The 18,490-nt window shown below is 39.2% G+C and overlaps 1 protein-coding gene across 1 annotated transcript in view; it reads right to left on the minus strand.

Annotated features, from left to right (window-relative positions):
* prkcaa (protein kinase C, alpha, a) overlaps positions 1-18,490 on the minus strand; it is a 124,538-nt gene that overhangs the window by 51,292 nt on the left and 54,756 nt on the right. The window contains exons 4-5 of the mRNA XM_086033249.1: positions 11,045-11,156; positions 9,566-9,694 (exon numbers count right to left, since the gene is read on the minus strand). Of these exons, the coding sequence (XP_085889375.1) occupies positions 9,566-9,694; positions 11,045-11,156 (241 nt within the window). The remainder of the gene's footprint in view (positions 1-9,565; positions 9,695-11,044; positions 11,157-18,490) is intronic.

The raw sequence follows: 18,490 nt of genomic DNA on the forward strand, positions 1-18,490 counted from the left end.
GACGAAATCATCCATACGTGTGAATGTGAGTGTCAATGTGTGCCCTGTGATTGACTGAAATCGGCATAGGAAATGAATGGATAGAAAACCTGCACTGTGCAACTATAACATCCTCCTTGGCCTAAAATGTGCCACAGGCTGTCACCATGATCTTCTGGCTTTGTCTCCTTCTCTTGTGAATGTAATAATATGCAACTTCCACATTAACCGCATCGCAAATTAAAAATGAAGACAATTAAGATGATAGTACCTTTAACTTGTATTAAACTTTGTATCTTTGACCAGCATTCCAGAAATGTTCATAAATGATGTTGCAGGACTTGCAGCTTGAATGGAACTCAACTCAACTTTATTTACTGCATATACAGCTTTTACAACAGCTGCAGGTGCAACAACGCACTTTACAGAACACGAGATAAAACATAATACTAACATAGCGAACCAACAACATCTTTTTCTCCAATCCGACAAAGGAAATACGGTGGCCTTAACATTTATAGGTGTAAATGTTTAGTGCATTTTAAAAGGGAACCAAAAACTATACTTTGCATAGTTGCACTATAATTTTTATGAAACTACCTATAAATACAAAAATAAATAGAGGTAAAGATATTTCACTCTTCTCAAGAATCAAGCATTTTTTTTTATGTTGAAGAAGAGTACAAATTAAGAAAAGGCATTGTGCTAAAGAAAACATCTGTACTGGTTTTTATTTCATGTTTTAATTTAACCATAATTTATCCAATACGTTATGCTTTGCTTCACTAGTATGTATAATTTAAAAGTATTAAATTGATCCACTAAATCAAATGAGGTATGCACCTGAAATGGAGAAAAAAAAAAAAAAAAAAGATTAGGAGGAACATATTTTTTAGCACCGTAACATAGTATATTGCAATGAACAGGGTCGTGTGTTTTATTGTTGTTGCTGTTGAGGGGTTGTGTCAAACATGTCATGTTCTGTTGCTTTGAGTACTCCTATTTCCGAGTTCTTAAACGTATCACTCTGTTCGTGAGTGTGGGAATGAGAGAGAGAGAGAGAGTGAGAGAGCGAGCGAGCGAGCGTGCATGTGCTGTTCGTAATTTGGTGTCACAACCGCCATACAGTAGCTGTGTTTTGGTTGTTAATAAATGGGAGTTCACTGACTAATGCCTTTGTAATCCATAGTATGGTATGCTACAATATAAAATAATATAAAATTACCGCACCCAAACATGACATCGTGTTACAGTACAACGTTACATCAAACACACACTGCAACCTGTGTGTGTTTGAGGCATGACTGTCCCTATGTCAGAAAAAGAAGGAGCCATCAGCCACAATGTGCTTCCTTTTTAGATGCTTGCGCATCCCCACCGTGCTGCCATGAAAAGCAGGGTTACATCGCATGAACTATTCTGCGTGAAATGTGCCCTAACTTTCGGACTATTTTGCTAACACCGGTTAGCCGTGACACTCCATTAGCCATAGAGCTTCTGTTTACATCACAGATGACCTGGATTACCACTACTGCACATGTGCATCACAGACACCGACAGACAGCAGAAGCGGGAAGCGAGGCGGTTTTGAGAGAAAAAACAAAGCGTCAAAAGAAAATAAACGACGACGTCAACTATTAAATTAATTGTCAACATAGTCGTGACTAGTCGAATAATTTTGGCAGCCGTACTTCATATGAAACTGATGCTAGAGAGGCCTGAACTGGAGGCTGCTTATTTTGAGAGCAGTGCTGTCTAACATGTAAAAATGATGTAAAGATTCTCCCTTCACACCATCCAGCAAGCTATTTAAACTGTGTAACGCAAATCTGTTTGGAAGGCTGCCTGCTTGACGTCAACAGCAGCTAATGTAATCTGTAATACAAGATGGCCTGAGTGGGCTGTGTGGTTGGTACATCGGTTCTGTACACATACGCAGACGTGCGCACACACACTCAGCAGCCATCCATCCATTTTCTACAGCACTTGTCCTTCGAGTTGAAGGTGAACTAGAACCTATCCCAGCTGACTTTCAACAAGAGGCTGGGTACTTCCTGGACTGGTCGCCAGTCAATCACAGGGCACACGGACAAACAATCATTCACACTCACAATCACACCACTAGGCAATTTCAATTAACCCATTTAGGCCGGGAGCGCATAACCGCGTTTCTACCACTAAAGCCGGGAGCGCCGTTGCATCTTTCTACCTTTTTCAGCCGGGTAAGCAGATACGTCCTTTTCCTTCTAACTAATTCCCGGTCTCTTAGCCAATGAAATGCATCAGAATATACACGTGACAGCGTCGTGAGCTCTGTAGGATGTCCTTGAATTTTTTTCGAGCAGTGACGCAGGTGATCGCGGGAGCTCTGAAATAAGTGACAAAAGTGATATAGATGACGCACTTGTGGACTTTGAACAAGTGGAATCAGTCGATCGTGAAAAAAGGTTAAGATATGTTTGTAGACAATGGCGATATCGACGTCTTTGTAACAGAATAGAGGGTGGTAATTACCACTCGATTTTTCAAAATTAAAAATAGTGCTTCTCTTGCACTGACACTTTATTTTTACAGTTTTGATTGAAACAGTAATTAATGATAAATGCAGACGTGTGTGAAAGCCACATACTAAGCTCTCAAATGGTTTTGGAATTATGTTTCTGCTACAGGGGCTGAGACATCAATTATTTTCTAGGTGTTGAATTTCTGGGAAAACTACAGGTTTTAGAGGGTGACTCTAAAGTGATCCTTCGGTTCTAGAGAGCTGTTTCGCCAGGCGCTTTAGGCCCAAATGGGTTCACCTAACATGCACGTTTTTTGGAAGAAGTTAGGATACCAGTAGAAAACCCACGCAAACACTAGCAGAAAATACAAACTCTACATCGAGATGTTTTAACAGATATTCTAACCCATATCTCCTACTTTGAGGCAGTCATTCCACGTGTTGTCTTTGTACTAATGTCCTGCCAATGTTTTTCTTGCCAGCGGAAGACATAAATCACACACAAAGGCTTACATTCTCCACAAGAACAGATACCTTTTTCTCGTGGTGGCAACAGTTTGTTCTGGCCAGAAAATGTTATATTTTACCTTACAGGAAAGAAGACTGAAGTAGCAGACATGCCAGGTAGGTTCTTGTGGGTATCAAAACTGGGCCTTTGTCAACCGCCAGAAGAAGAGCAACCACACCCAGTGATGTGCGGTGAGGTTCATGACTTGTTGTTTTTCAGCGCAGAAGAGTAATACAATGACATTGGAGAGACTAAGCAGCCATTGCACAGGGACATGGTGCAATATCGCGAGTGGCTTCGTCGGGTCCAGTCAGCAGTTCATTAAAAGTCCAAATTGCGGCTAGGGAAGACTGCTGTGTTAATGAAGCAATCTCCGTCAAACTAGAAAAGCTGTCTCAAAACCGAGGAGGTTATTGTTTGCCTCTAACACTTTCTTACACATGTTGTAAAAATGTTCATCTTCCTTACCCAACCAGCCAGCTGATCTTCCAAAACTATCCTTCATTAGACAATCAAATTTATCAAAAGCAATTCACATTTTGACCAATCACTAGATACTTCTTGCCTCGGGCCCCACAAATGAAAAAAGTCCTGCCGTGATCATGTGTCAAGAATTAGCTGTGAGAACAAATTTCTGTATTCTTGCGGACTATGTTTAGACCTTCAAATCCTGTGATTCAGGCTGTAAAATGAGCTGAAGAAATCACGTGTATTAATGAGTCACTAGCAACCTAAGGTAATTTAGAAGTGTTTTAAAAATATTTTCCTGAAAAGTAAAAATGTTACGTATGTGTCAAGAAAACACAATTATATTGTTTTACTCTTTGCAGGGTCTTTTCTGAATCCATTAATTTCACTGATTGGCTCCATGCCAACATTGAAGCTGCTTTGATTTGCTTTGTTTGCCCACCTCCCAGCCATAATTTACACTGTTTCTCCACCCGCTGTTCATTTGATAAATGAACGAGTCACTGAAGTTCAGTGCCTCACGACGTGCTGACCTCAGTGAGCCAGCTAATCGAATGATTACATGAGCCCGCTGTCTGCGCCCCGCCGTCATCTTTGTTCTGGCCGATGTGCTAATGCTCTGTCATCACAGAGCGAGGATTTACAACATGCCTCCAAATAAGAAGTAAAAGCCGTTCCAGACAAGCGTAGACGCTAGCAGTGTTTACAGAGCAGCCTCATTACTCAACTCACAATTGTGCATCATCTATACAAGCTGCAGTCAGTTTGATATTTTTAGCATTGCATACAAACATCAATTTATAGAGTATATTATTACTTATTCAAGGTTTATTTTGGTTATTACATGCATAAATTGAGCTACAGATCTACAGCCAAAACATTTGCAACAAAGAGGACTAATTTGCTTTTTAAAAACAATCTACTAAATCATTCTGATGGTACTCTTGCCTGTCTTTGCCATGGCACTCCTACTTTAGCAGTCAATATTATTGGTTGATCCGCCAGGACATCTCTCATATGGTGTTATAAGTGGCATTACCGATTCAAATTTTGTATCATCACAAGCTTTGCTGCAAAATGTTGTTTTATAAATAATATTTTATTGTATAAAGGTTATTTCAAGACACAATGTTAAACGCGGACAGCTTTTTTTTTTTACTTTTTAAGCTGGCGTGTTGCTGACGTTGCCTTGCTCAAGAGCACCTCAACAGTAATCAGGAATATACACACATAAATATAAATACAAATATAAATATAAATACAAATATATATATATATATATATATATATATATATATATATATATATATATATATATATATATATATATATATATATATATATATATACAAATATATATATATATATATATATATATATATATATATATATATATATATATATGTGTGTGTGTAATGTACACAATTAAATGTGGCTCTCGTAACATTCTCAGAGTTTATATTTTCCTAGTGGTCCCTGAAGTGCACACAAATTTGGTTGGCTCATATGCTGTTGGTGGTATCAGCACGTCGTGTGTTCCTCCTTAAAGCGGAAGTCAACGCAAACATATTTTTTTCAACAATATGTTCTATGCAAGCCCACTAGTTGAAAAGGGCATTCTGATAAATATTGCGTTTGTGGAATAAGTGTTAATCCACCCGTTTTTAGCCATCTCTGGGGACGGCCATTTTGTCTTCTGTCGACTGAAAATGACATCACAACTGCTCACAACGACCAATCACGGGTCAGATTCAGAAAACAGGTAAGCCGTGATTGGTCATTGTGAGCAGTTGTGATGTCATTATCAGTCGACAGAAGACAAAATGGCCGCCCCCAAAGATGGCTAAACATGAGTGAGTTTTGCTGCTTAATTTATATTCAACAAACGCAAAATTAATCAGAATGCCGTGTTTCAACTAGTGGCCCTGCTGGGAACATATTCTTGAAAAAAATATGTTTCGGTTGACTTCTGCATTAAACAGACAAGACAGTCCTCTTCTCTACTCATCCTCAGTCGCTGAGGCAAACCAATTTATTCACATTTCTGAGATTTAAAGCTGCCCTCTTCTTTCGAAATGCTTCTTTATACTCCCGCGGGCGACACGCGCCCACTCTGCTGCCCATGGCACTTCTGAGTGTGATTATGCATGGGCAGTCATTCTGCGTATATGTTAATTGATCAAAGTCAGATAAAAGCATGCAATTCCATATTAAACCTTTTGCACATCTTTGCAAAATGCATTTTGTAAAAGGCCATTATTGCAATGACAATATTTTTTCAATATATTGCGCAGCCTTAATAATTATTATTATGAGTTGTCTTTAGGTGTGAATGGTTGATTGTGAAAATGTGCCCCGAGATTCAGAACCTAATTTCCTTACCTTGCTCAGTTCACATAAGAAAATAAAGTCTACCGACCAACCGAAATGAAGCAGAATTGTTTTTTTTCTTTTTTCCTTCTTCTGCCAAATTGCATTGCACTAAAATACAATGTTGATTTGAATTCAATTAATTGTTCAGCCCTTCAGGGTACCTTCTGGTGTTATCAAAAAGCTACTGCGTTACAGTGACAACTATTTATTTAATGACAGTTTAAACAAAGCAAGCATAATCAGGATATTTCCTTTGGCTGCGAAGGTCAAAATTAACAAATTGCAGCATGAGGATTTGACCAGATTAAGAGGGCCTCGGAAATGTTACCTCAGAATTCATTCATCACATTAGGACATATTCTGCTGTGATTGAAGTGACCGCAAGCATCCTTCATTGTGAACTGCATTGTAGAAACCTGCCTGAGTAGCAACCAAACAATGTGTAACCAACATGCCTTGTATTAAATTGATTCTCTGCCACCATAATGGTAAGTCAGAAAGTGGGTGGACCTACAGTACATTCACTTTCGTACTTAAAGTGAAAGTCAATCCAAACATATTTTTTTCAAGAATATGTTCAATACAAGTCTACTAGTTGAAACAAGGAAATATGATTAATATGAAATATGAGTCAAGTAGCAAAATCCAACCGTTTTTAGCCATCTCAGGGGACGGACATTTTGTCACTTCTGTCGACTGAAATTATATTACAGACCCTCAGGGCTCAGAGAACGATTAATCACGGCTCACCCGTTTTCTGAAGCTCCGCTATGATTGTGATGTCATTTTCTGTCGACAGAAGTGACAAAATGGCCGCCCCCAGAGATGGCTAAAAGCGGGTGGATTTTGCTGCTTAACTCATATTCCACAAACACAATATTAATCAGAATGCTGTGTTTAAACTAGTGGGACCGCATAGAACATATTCTTGATAAACTTACTTTTACTTAAGTAAAGGAATCAAATCAGTACTTCAGCTTTTACCACAGTCTTTTTTTTTTCTTTTCTTTTTTTCTTTTTTAGTGTGTGAGTACTTTCACCACCTCTGACTATATGATCCAAATACTGATACATTTAACATGCTGGAGGTCTTTAGTTGCTAACGAGACAGACAACATTGTTGCATCATTGTTCTGTTCAACCAATCGTTACCAGTTTAATGCATTCTGTCAGGACAAATTCTCTTGAAACCACTAATTAATCAAAACTATCCACAGCAATTAGAAGTCTGAATGAAAAATAACAAGAGGACACAGCATTGGTAAATGTATCATATAATATAAAGTAGGCATCCTTAGTGGCAGTGTAAAGGATGAAATTGTAGCAATCTGATTGGATGCTTGCTCATTTGCGGACTAGCAGAGGGGCTCAAAAAGAAATTAATACGTGAAGAAATCAAAAGGATCTATGTCATTATACTACATTATACTGATTGGAGTCACAAATGTACAGGGCACACACAGACACAACTCCCACACTCGCATTCAGACTGCCATTGAGTGAGAATTGAACCCACGCTTGCTTTACGGAAATCAGATGTGAATAAACCGTTACACCATTACAAATGCTGAATAATACAGGTGTCAAGTGCACTGTCAAGTGAGGGTAAGATCTGTTGTTTTTTTGTTCCAACACGTTTTGCTCACACTCACACAAATGGGCACTATGACTTCAGGTAACTAATTACAGTTCCTTTTTTTCCTGGGGCAAAAATGGAGGCGTCTATTTGGAGACAGGCACCAATTAGTTTCAACTCGATGACACACCTTGCTCATAAATTGAGGCATGGCCTCTACTACAATGGAGGATACTAGTTCAAGAAACACTGTAATTACTACTGATTGTGATCATATAAAATCAGCCCTTAAAGGTGATATATTGTCGCTGTCCTGTGAAAAACACTTTTCTCCAATTTTGGAAACTTTTTTTCATTTTCAACTTTAATGCGATGTCTGTAACGCGGAAACATCATTCATTTAAAAATAAGAACAAGAAAAAAATGGAGATAAGTGTTTTTCACATTACAGGGAGGATATAAAATATTTTAACAGTGTAGAGCCTGAATCTGTTACATGGTCCAGTCAAAATACCCCAACGATAACAGACTAATCATGATCAGAATAACAGTAGATTAATTAAGTCAACCCAAACATGTTTTTTTTTAATATGTTCTATGCAGGCTCAATAATTAAAACAAGGCATTCTGATGCATTTGTGGAATAATAGTTAACCCACCTGTTTTTAGCCCTCTCTGGGGGCGTCCATTTTGTCACTTCTGTTCATTGACGGCTGACTTGTTTTCTGAAGCTGAGCCGTGATCTGAACCCTGCGTAGTTGTGATGTCATTTTCAGTCGACAGAAATGACAAAATGGCCGCCCCCTTAGATGGCTAAAAACGAGTGGATTTTGCTGCTTAACACTTATTCCCCAAATGCAATATTAATCAGAATGCCTTCTTTCAACTAGTGGGCCTGCACAGAACATATTCTTAAAAAAATATATGTTTGGGTTGACTTGTCTTTAAATAGTGTTGAGTAGATGCTCTCAGTGGGCTGCTCTGTCTGAGTCAGTGTTCACCCCGTGCCCCTCTACGGTGGGGTGTGCCGAAATGAGAATGTGTTTCTTTGCGTTACCGGGGCAAGAGGAAAAACGAAGGGAAAAAAAAACGTATAAATGTATATATATATATTTATATAACTGTGTGTCATCTGCATAACTGTGATAGACAACTTGGCGTTCTGAAGCATTTGACCCAAAGGTAACTTATACAGACAGAAAAGAAGGGGCCCAAGGATTGACCCTTGAGGAATACCACATGTCAAGGTCATCTGATCTGATTCAAAACGGTACGTAAGATTCAAACAGTATGCCTTTGTCTGTCTCTGCCCGTGACTGCTAACCCTGGAACACTTGTCTGTTTAATGTGCCTGTGCATCCAACTACACTGCAATGCAACTCAGCTTTTGCCTTTTACATAACAATGATTCTGAGGCTAGTACACACATAAATTACTTGGTCGTGTAATTTCACACATGATGGATGGGCTGGCACTCCAGACACCCAAATATGTGTATACGAGCAAGTAAAAGCCACATTTCCATAATATGTTCCCTTTAAGAGACTGCCATCACATCTTACCATCATAAATCGAATCAAGAGATGTCACAACATAAAATCTGAGTGGTAGTAGGTTCTCACTTAGGAAAGTCTCCATATTGTCTCGATAGATCTGATTAGTGAACACTGTATAACTAACAGTAGTTGAGATATAACTGAGTTCCATCAGCACCTCTTACTAGCACAGTCCAAGTCGTGACAGTATGAAAATATAGTAACCCACGCACCGGACCACTTCTGGAGTATTCACTTTAGAATTTCCTTTCCAGGTGTGTTGTTGTTTCTTACAGTGCAGTCTGGAGAAGAAGGTTATTCATCTGTGTTCTAAATGGGGAATTGATGTTGTGCCATACTGGTAACAGATAGCAACAGAGTCAGTAGGGTTGTTAGCAAAGAGATTGACTGCATATTAAGTGGACAGAATAAATGGCCAGAGAGGTTTAATTCAGGTTAATGGAATCAGAGGACTGAGGGTGACTTTCCGTATGAAATGAGATGGCCTTTGTGTTAAATCTGATCCGAGGTCACAGCGGAAACAGGCCAATAGTCGGCATGTTCTCGCTCAGACAAGTGTACTCGAGCGGGAGTGCCATTAAGCAAATGACAAGTCGACCTACCAGTGACCTGCAGCTTCTCACCGCTGAACTCACACTTGAGGAAAAGGCGCCCCCTCCTTTCCGTGTAGTCGGTCCCACACAGGCTGGGCACATTCATGACGCACTGATTGTGGACGTTCATATCACAAGCTGGAGAACAAGATAAAAAAATGTTATGTCCTTGATCCACATCTGTTAGGTTACAATGTGTTCACATTGAGTACAGTGCCCCCACTAGATCGCAGTTTATTGTTTGCTCTCCCACAATATCACAGATTTTTAAACCATATTTCTTTCTGGATTTTTACAGTACAGGCAAGTCCAAATTTAGAGTTGCTCGCCTTCAGTGGAGTACCACGTTGTGCTGCAACATGCCGAGCAGCACAGAGAGCCACTGAAAGATATGCAACGTAATCAAGAAGCAAGAACAGGAGCCAAAGATGGTCACCATGCTCCAGTCGTTGTTCCCACATAGTAGAGAAAATAAATGCCTGTGACTATAGTTGTATGCTCCGTTTGTATGTGTTGCTGCTTCGTGTGTGTTCAAGTAGCAGTAGTTCTAAGTTTTATAATTACTGTAGCACCTATGCTAATTTCCATTAGCCCGTCTGTGATGTTACACACTCCATTAAATGTTAACATTAATATAGTGTATTTTCCATCCATCCATCCATTTCCTGTAGCGCTTATCCTGCTAAGAGTTGCGGGGGGCTGGAGCCTATCCCAACTGAATTCGGGCGGAAGGCAGACAACACCCTGGACTGGTTACCAGTCAAACAGAGGGCACAAGCTGACTTTCACTAGACATTTAACATTTAAAAACAGTAAACGTTGAACAGGTATACTGTACACCTTAACAGAATATGTAGAAATAAAGTCTTATGTTGTCATTATCTTTAGTTTTAGCATTTAGCGTATAATGACCATATCCTGAAAAACTACAATAGGAATTACTGAAGCAAAGAAAGTAAATTCCTAAATTTGGTTGTATTTTGGAGTATAGTAAAAAGTACATTTTCAGTCAGCAAAACCCGAGTTTACGTGTGAATGGAAATCAACCCACAAAAACAGACCTGTAGAGTATTCTCGCCAAACCTGCATGAATGCATGCATCCCGAAAAGAAAAAAAACACATCAGAGAGCTGACGGAAAGCTGCTACTTAGCCTAAATTGTTGAAAGTTATCATGGCGGGTATCATACATCTGACATACCGAAATTCAATGCATTGCATTAATTAGTGGAATAAATGATCACACTACATACTACAACCTTAATAATAATAAAATCAATAAATAAATGTTAGATAAACACATCTGTTACAATTTTACAAAATTAAGCATTATTATCTTTGTCAACTCTGTTAGAGTACGCTGCTGAGGTATACCTAATGTTGTGAGCCAGCGGGCGAATTCTGTATTGGAGCTGTGCAATTTTTGGGTTGTTTTGTTTTTGTTTTGTGTGTTAAAATATGTAAGTCAGGCTGCACATGAAGCACTCACTGTCACACTTCATGCCCTGGTGGATAAGGCCGTACAGCAGAGAGCCACAGTGGTCACAGAAGGTTGGGCTCCCAAACGTGTGGATCTTAAATTTATGTTTTGTTCTGGGATCCTGAAGAGAAAAAGACAAAAAAAAAAAGGTCAGTGTTGTTTTATTATTATTTTTTTTATATAGGTGTGTGTGTGTGTGTGTGTGTGTGCGGGTGTGTGTGAGTGTATATATAGCATACTGTATATATGTATATATTAGTGGTTCGATACACTGGTCATGGTTCGGTGCGTCTGTAGTGAACGAAATGTTCTTTTTTTTATAACAATAACAATTGTGCAATATTTTAGCAATCAATAGCACTGAAACATATCAAATAAGAGTGCAAACAGGAAGCACCCTTAGCTGCCTAAGTCAGGGATGGGCAACTGGCATGTGGCCCGTGTCCACACACTAAGTGGCCCCTTCACCCCGCCCCCACCACCACCACCCAAAATAAAAATGAACCCCCCCAAAAATGTATTTATTTTTAACAAGCCCAAGCCTACATATAACGGTGGTAAACATTCAACAGCCCTTTTCCACAAATGAGGGGGGAAATTGCACGCTGGAGAGGACACCAAAATACGCCGACTAGCTTAGCGCTAGCTATCAGCTTGTCCGACAAGCGGATGGAATTAAAATTAGCAATTAAAAGGAGAAGTGCTACAGAAAATGGATGAAAGAAAGAATACCCTGCTTTCTGCCATTCGACAATGTATGGCAGAATCACTCCTTTTGGTTAAAGTAACCATCTTAAACTAAAGGTTGATGCTGCGTTACTGTTAGCACTTATGTATACCTTGTAAGTTTTCGAAAAAAGTGAATTTGATGCTTTGCAAAGTGCTTTGGACAACACACGGTGTTGATAAAGCACTATAAAAGTACACTTCATTCACCATCATAATAAAATTGGATATTACATTTTTTGGACTATCTATAATTTCAGCAAAAGGATAATTAGTAATCCATTCAAATAGAATCGGGATTCAGTGATTAAATGGTTAACGAACAGCGACATTTTGTTGTACATTTATTCGCATATAGAGCTCAAGGCCTGCGGAGCTACAGTGCTGAACTGACAACTTTGAGTGCTTACCTGCTTTCCACCTAAATGAGTTCAACGACTGCTATGTGGAATTACTGTACACTGAAAACGCTGTCCAGGCTGTTCTGGCTCATTTCTTTACAGCAGCACTCTCAGGGAAACCCATCGTGTGCATCACAAAAGAGCCAAAGTGCACACAAAGTGCTAAGATGCTCTAATTTGCTTCTGAATCTTGGAAATTCTCGTGTCCATTGTGCAATGGATGAGGAGAATGTCAACAAAGAGCTATAAATCATGAGTAAATGGAAGAGTGTTAATTATCTCTGTCGGAGCTGGCAGTATATGATTGTGGCGCGCGACTGTGATCAATGAAGCCATTTGCAATCTCAGGCAGTTTGACACTAGCCTCTGGACTGATGCAAAAGAGGCTCACTCAGTCTCTGCCCATGTTGCTTTTGAATGCGTTTCAATGTAGGGAAACAGTTCTATAGTATGTTTTTCATGGCTGAATCTGAAGCAAAACAATGACAATGATTTTTCTAGTTCCTGTACAAACCCAACTGTATCTCCTTGAAATGGGAATGGCCAAATTAAATTTACAATTTTGAGAATTTAATACATTTTTCTTAATTGTTTATTTAATCATGTTAAGTTTTTTTTCTGGCAGTGTGATTCTGCTCAATACTAAACTGGCATCAAAACAGGATTCCAGAACATTTCAAGGAGGAGTCTCCAATGTCTTTGAACATAACGTAAAATCTGATATTGAATTGGTGGTTCACTTTTTCCATAGCTGATAAAGGAAATTGTAAAAAGTCTTCACTGACACACATTTACAGACTGTCAACTGCATATCAAATCAATAGGCAGAATATCCTTTTACATGAAAAGCCATTTTAGCCATGCCAAAGCATTACAGAAAGGCACAATAATAATAATGGCCAATTGAGGAAAAAAGGAACCATAGTGAATGTGAAATGATAGCAAAATGGAGCTTCTCTTGAATTTCCATTAACCTGTTTTCTATACCGCTTGTCCACGTTTGAGTCGCAGGTAAGCTGGAGATGAGATACATCGTGGACTGCTAGCGCGTCAATTGCAGGCCACTGAGAGACATTCACGGGAACATTCATACTTCTGGACAATTTAGAGTCGTCAAGTGTGAGGAGAAAACCCATGGGACAACATGCAAATTCTACATCAGCGGCCTTTAAAACAAGGATTGAATTTGGAAATGTAAGGCAGATGTGTTTACCACTAATCCATTGCGCTGCCCACTAATATATATATATTAGGGTTGTAACGGTACACGTGGGTGTATTGATACGTTTCGGTATGGCATGTTCGGTTCTGTCCACTTGCGTTCGTTCGGTCCACTTATTAGCACGAGCTTACGCACGAGCGCTATTGACTGTCCGTCAATAGCAATCTGTCTGCAGCCTGGGTACCCGTCCACCATCCATCTATCCGTATATTTTTCAAGCCGGATCAAACTGTAATCGTCTATTGGTCAGTCCGTCTATTATTTTCCTGATTTTATATATATTTTTTATATTTTATATATATTTTATATCCTGACATTATAGTCCTGATCCAGTACCGGCAATGTATTAAGGGGAGAAAAAGAGTGCATCAATTTCTTTTTTTTTTTTCCAACAAAACTATCCCAACATGACACTTTTTATATGGCTATTAGAGCACTCGTTTGAACCATGTAAAATATTTAAATCCTTTTAATTTATATGGAGGTGGGCATCAGTTTTTCAGGGGGCGCATTAAAGTATTTGTTAAACGCAGCTCTATTCTGTCCAGCACACAAATTGCTCAATTGGCACACATTGCGAGTCGCCATTACACTGTCACGGCTTTCCACATTAAAATATTTCCATACTGCAGAGATTATCGTTGTTACATGACGCTAGCTTCACGTTAGCTTCCCGCGACAACTACCAGAATGCTCTCCCATTGGTTGTGTTTACCTCCGCCGTTTCTGGCTGTATTGTGATGTTGCGTAGTATAGAACATGTATATATATATATATGTTTTCTTTTGGCAATATCTGTGTACCTCTGGATTATATTGTTGCTTTGTAGCCCTTAAAAAAGATAAATAATAAAAATGTTTTAAAAAAAACAACAACATTTTACTCCCCGATTGCAATCAGCTGAAAATAATGTGATAATGTGAATAATGTGATAATGTGATGGGGTCGGGATTTGAACATCACTAATATTTATTGTTGTAAAACATGTGGAAGAATCTCTTTTGTAATGTTCTGAACTCCCATTTAAAACCAGTTAATATGCCTATCCCTCCTAATACTGTATTGTACTCTCCATGTCCATGATTGCTTATGTCTGCAAAGCATTAAAATGTGAAGGTGTGGGTTATTATTTACACTACACAACTGACGGTGTTGTTAAGTTCAACATTGGAGGAAGTCTGCACTAATGAGTGCAATGCTGCTTGATTCTTGCAGGCACAAAAGGCCCATCTTTTGAGAGCTCAGTTACATTGCACATTGTCCAATTAGCAGGCAGACCACAGTGTGCACGGATAACGACAAGCTGGGGTTGACAGACAGTGCAGAAGCGGGAGGGGGGGGACATGCCAGCTGCACTTAGTCATGCCCACCTCCACACAGCTGATCCTGAAGGAATATCCTCTTGTCACCTCACACCCTATCTGCTTTGTTCCTTCCACTAAGGCGCAAACAAGTGAAGGAGGAATATCAACAGATGGAACACATTTTGTTTTTTGTTTTTTTTTTTTTTTTTTTTAATTCAACACACACAGCAGCTTTTAATGATTGCAACATGATTTGGGTGTTCCCAGACATAAAAATATATGTGTATATTTGCCATCCTGTCTGCCAAAGTGCCCTACACTGCGGCACCTACGAGATTTCTGCAAGAACATTTTCACTTTAATTATAGTTACTTTTATAAACGTAAAATGAATAGTCAGTTGATATATAATCCTTTCCATAGTTACACCTAAGGTGTGATTTAAAAAAAGGATAGCAGTAAATTAAAAGTACTGTAAGTGTAGTAAAAATAAAAGCACGTTAGATGCAACTCTCTGGTAAGTGGTGGTATTTTATTTTATTAGAACAGCAACCTGAAAAAACATTGAGGTGAGCTGTTTTTCGAAAAGGCCTGTAGGCTATTCATGTGGTCTTCTTGGGCTACCTGGTGCCTGTGGGCACCATTTTGGTGACCCCCTAATTTGGAGTCTTCAATGAACCTAACATGCATGCATGTACTGGGAATTTGTGAGGATGTCAGAGTATGCCTAGAAACCCACACAAGCACGGCAAGATCACACAAACTCCACATTGGAGGACCTGAGCCCAGATTTGGAGCCAGGACTACTCCACCGTCCCTCATTTTGCACTCAAATACTGGATTAGAGGATGAGTGCAAAACCATTCCATTCGGTGATGCTGGTTGATTTCCAAGTAGTTCTAATTTCCAAACAATTTTCAGGTTGGAAGTTAATGTCAGGATATACAGTACATGCAAACATCCACATTCTCAAAGCACTGTTGGACTTGGGGCATATTTTCCAGACAAACTAATTATGCCACTTTTGGCACGATGCGCTTTGGAGGTCACACCATAAAATATAGGACCGTTAAATGGAACATTTTAATGAGCAATTCATTATTAATCATACTCGTAACATGAATCAGTTTCATGACGGTAATTGCTAAAATGAATTCACGAGGGACCGTGGCAGGTGTGAAAAGTTGGAATAATTTGCGCGCATCTATTTCAAGATTGAATAGTGGGAAGGTGTAACTCGCACAAAATGGCACCTGGAGCCTAAATGAAGATAAGCGACTGCACATCACTGCGCACACAGACTTATCCACTCACACATCTCTGCCGGCTACCACACGAGCAACTCAGCCCCTCCAGCACCTCTCCCCAAAAACAGCTTCACCGGAAATTCAAAAGCGACTGAGTGGCACCAGCCTAGCGCAGTAGCGGTGCCGGGAGAAAAGAGCAACTTCATCACCTGGCTCAGCATAAGAAGGGCGTTAGGACATTAAGGCAAAGCAGCCCAGGGCTAGTACAAGGCATAAGATAGTTGACCTTTAATAAAGATGACGATGAAGGCCATTGAGACTGTGGGTAAAACGTGCCCACACGCACTTTCAGTTTGTTGTTCATCACAATGGAATTAAGCACTCGTCTATGCTTTGTTCAAGCAGTTCTTTTTAGATTTGACTGGCACGTGACAGTCAGCAGATCATGTATCTGTGATTCCAATTGCTGTTACATAATAGAAATAAATGCAGTATATTACAAGACAGAGAGTTTGTTTACTTATTTATTTTTCTTTATTTAACCAGGTAGGCCGATTGAAAAGAGATTCTCATTTACACCACCGAGCTGGGAGCAAATTAGGGTTCAGTGTTTTGCCCAAGGACACTTCAAGGACAAGGACGGATGGGATCGAGGATGATTATTTTTATGAATGATGAGGACGAAAGGGTACCATGGTCGCGGACGTAGGACGGACTGGCAAAAAAAGGTAACGCGCCCAGCTCTGTATGTTATTGATACTAATACAGTAAAACAGTTTTAAATTCAGTTACACCGTATGAGGAATTTATTCTTGAAAGTGATGTGAAAAGTGAGTGCGCAACGTTTAATTTGCACTTGAATGTACAATATTTAATATTTAAAATGTCATAGTTTAAATCGATATCATGTAAATGCAATAGGAACACGACACGGGGAATGATTTTTTTTAAATGGTGTTTGTAAAAAGATTGTTGTGAGAGTTGTCAAAATGTGAATAAAAAAAGCATCCTGTAAATTATTATTGTGATCAGAACAATCTGAAATAGACAAAATGTTCAAACGCTATCTTACTGGTGGGGCAACTATCGTTTATATTAACTAATCCCAGTTTTATTACATTTTTGTCATTGTGTTAATCCCATCTAAACGTGTAAAGACAAAGATCATGGAAGGCACTAATCTAAAGCTTGCAGGAGGTAGTGATGAATTGGAGACACAGGGGTCAGCCCACTGATGTAAACTAATTATCCACACTGGCCAATCCAGCTTCATTAGAAAGCAGGACATCAGGCAGCCTTGTTAATGAAAAGCTTGGCAGTGATGCTGAGCAGGGGCTTCTCATCAGAAGGAGGATTTGCTTTTTTTTGACATTTTTGCCAAGAAATAATGTCACGTAAACAAACCATTTGTTTGAAGTAACATTACCAGCGCAATCAAAGCCATCAGAAGGAAACTTATGATGCAAATAGATGTTCTAATAATTCAGTCCTTCTGTGGCATCTCGTCAACAAGCTTTAAGCGTTGAGTAAATAAAATGGTATACTGATTTATTGGAGTGGGCACTTCAGTCTGAAAATGTGAAGGTTCATTGCTGCCAGGAATATCAACAGTGATGCATCTATCCGTCTTATTACTAACGGTTATACTGTGTCAAACAGGCTTGCAAAGTCATTCAAATAAAACATTTTGCATAGTGCTGTAAAGTAACTTGAACGTGAACGCTACTAAAGGGCTTTGTTTCAGTTATAGTAAATCTCTTGTCTCCTGTAGAAAGTAGCTCCTTTCATGAAGTGCACTGGACTTTGTGGAGTCAGAATGAACTGGATGATCATCAAAGAGGAGGAATAACTAATACAACCCGCCTGCATCCCACAGAGTCAAAAGAGACCCCACCTAGTGTGGCATTTGCAGCCTGTGTGTGAGTAACATGAAACACACTCATTGTCACTATATGTCTCTTTATTGCCTTAAAGCTTTTGATCCATATGAGCCTCAAATTCCCATCTGATTCTCCCCTTTCCCAACTTAAAGAGGAGGTGACAGGAGGTTCTTCCTTACACCAGTCTTGCCTTTTAACATGATTGTGAATGCTACATGGCTCTCCTCGACATTTCAAATGAAATTTACTTCAAACCACTCTCATGCCGATAAACTTAGAGTGATAAACTTGCATTTGGGCCAATGATGGTGTGCAACAAAGTTTGTATAACATTGAACAATGACATTAGCACACATTATTCTATTGCTAATACATATATGTACATACTAGCATATCTACCTTAGGATTGAGAGGTACCATGTTAAAATTGTTTGCGTCTCAGCTGATATCCCATTTTAAGTTAATTCAATTCAAGACACTCTTCCGTCCATGTTGTTTGTGAATAGTTGTATGTTGCATGTACCACTGTGATTGGCTGGCAACCAGTCCATTCCTCGCAAATGTCAGCCAGGATTTATCCACAACTCTAACGAGGACAAGAGCTACATAAAATAAATTGAATATTACATATTGATGCTTTAATGCACAACACTTTAAAATATGGTTGAGGAATAAA

This window comes from Filicampus tigris, chromosome 6 (assembly GCF_054856515.1).
Source record: "Filicampus tigris isolate MCC_2025a chromosome 6, RoL_Ftig_1.0, whole genome shotgun sequence".
Classification (NCBI taxonomy): domain Eukaryota; kingdom Metazoa; phylum Chordata; class Actinopteri; order Syngnathiformes; family Syngnathidae; genus Filicampus; species Filicampus tigris.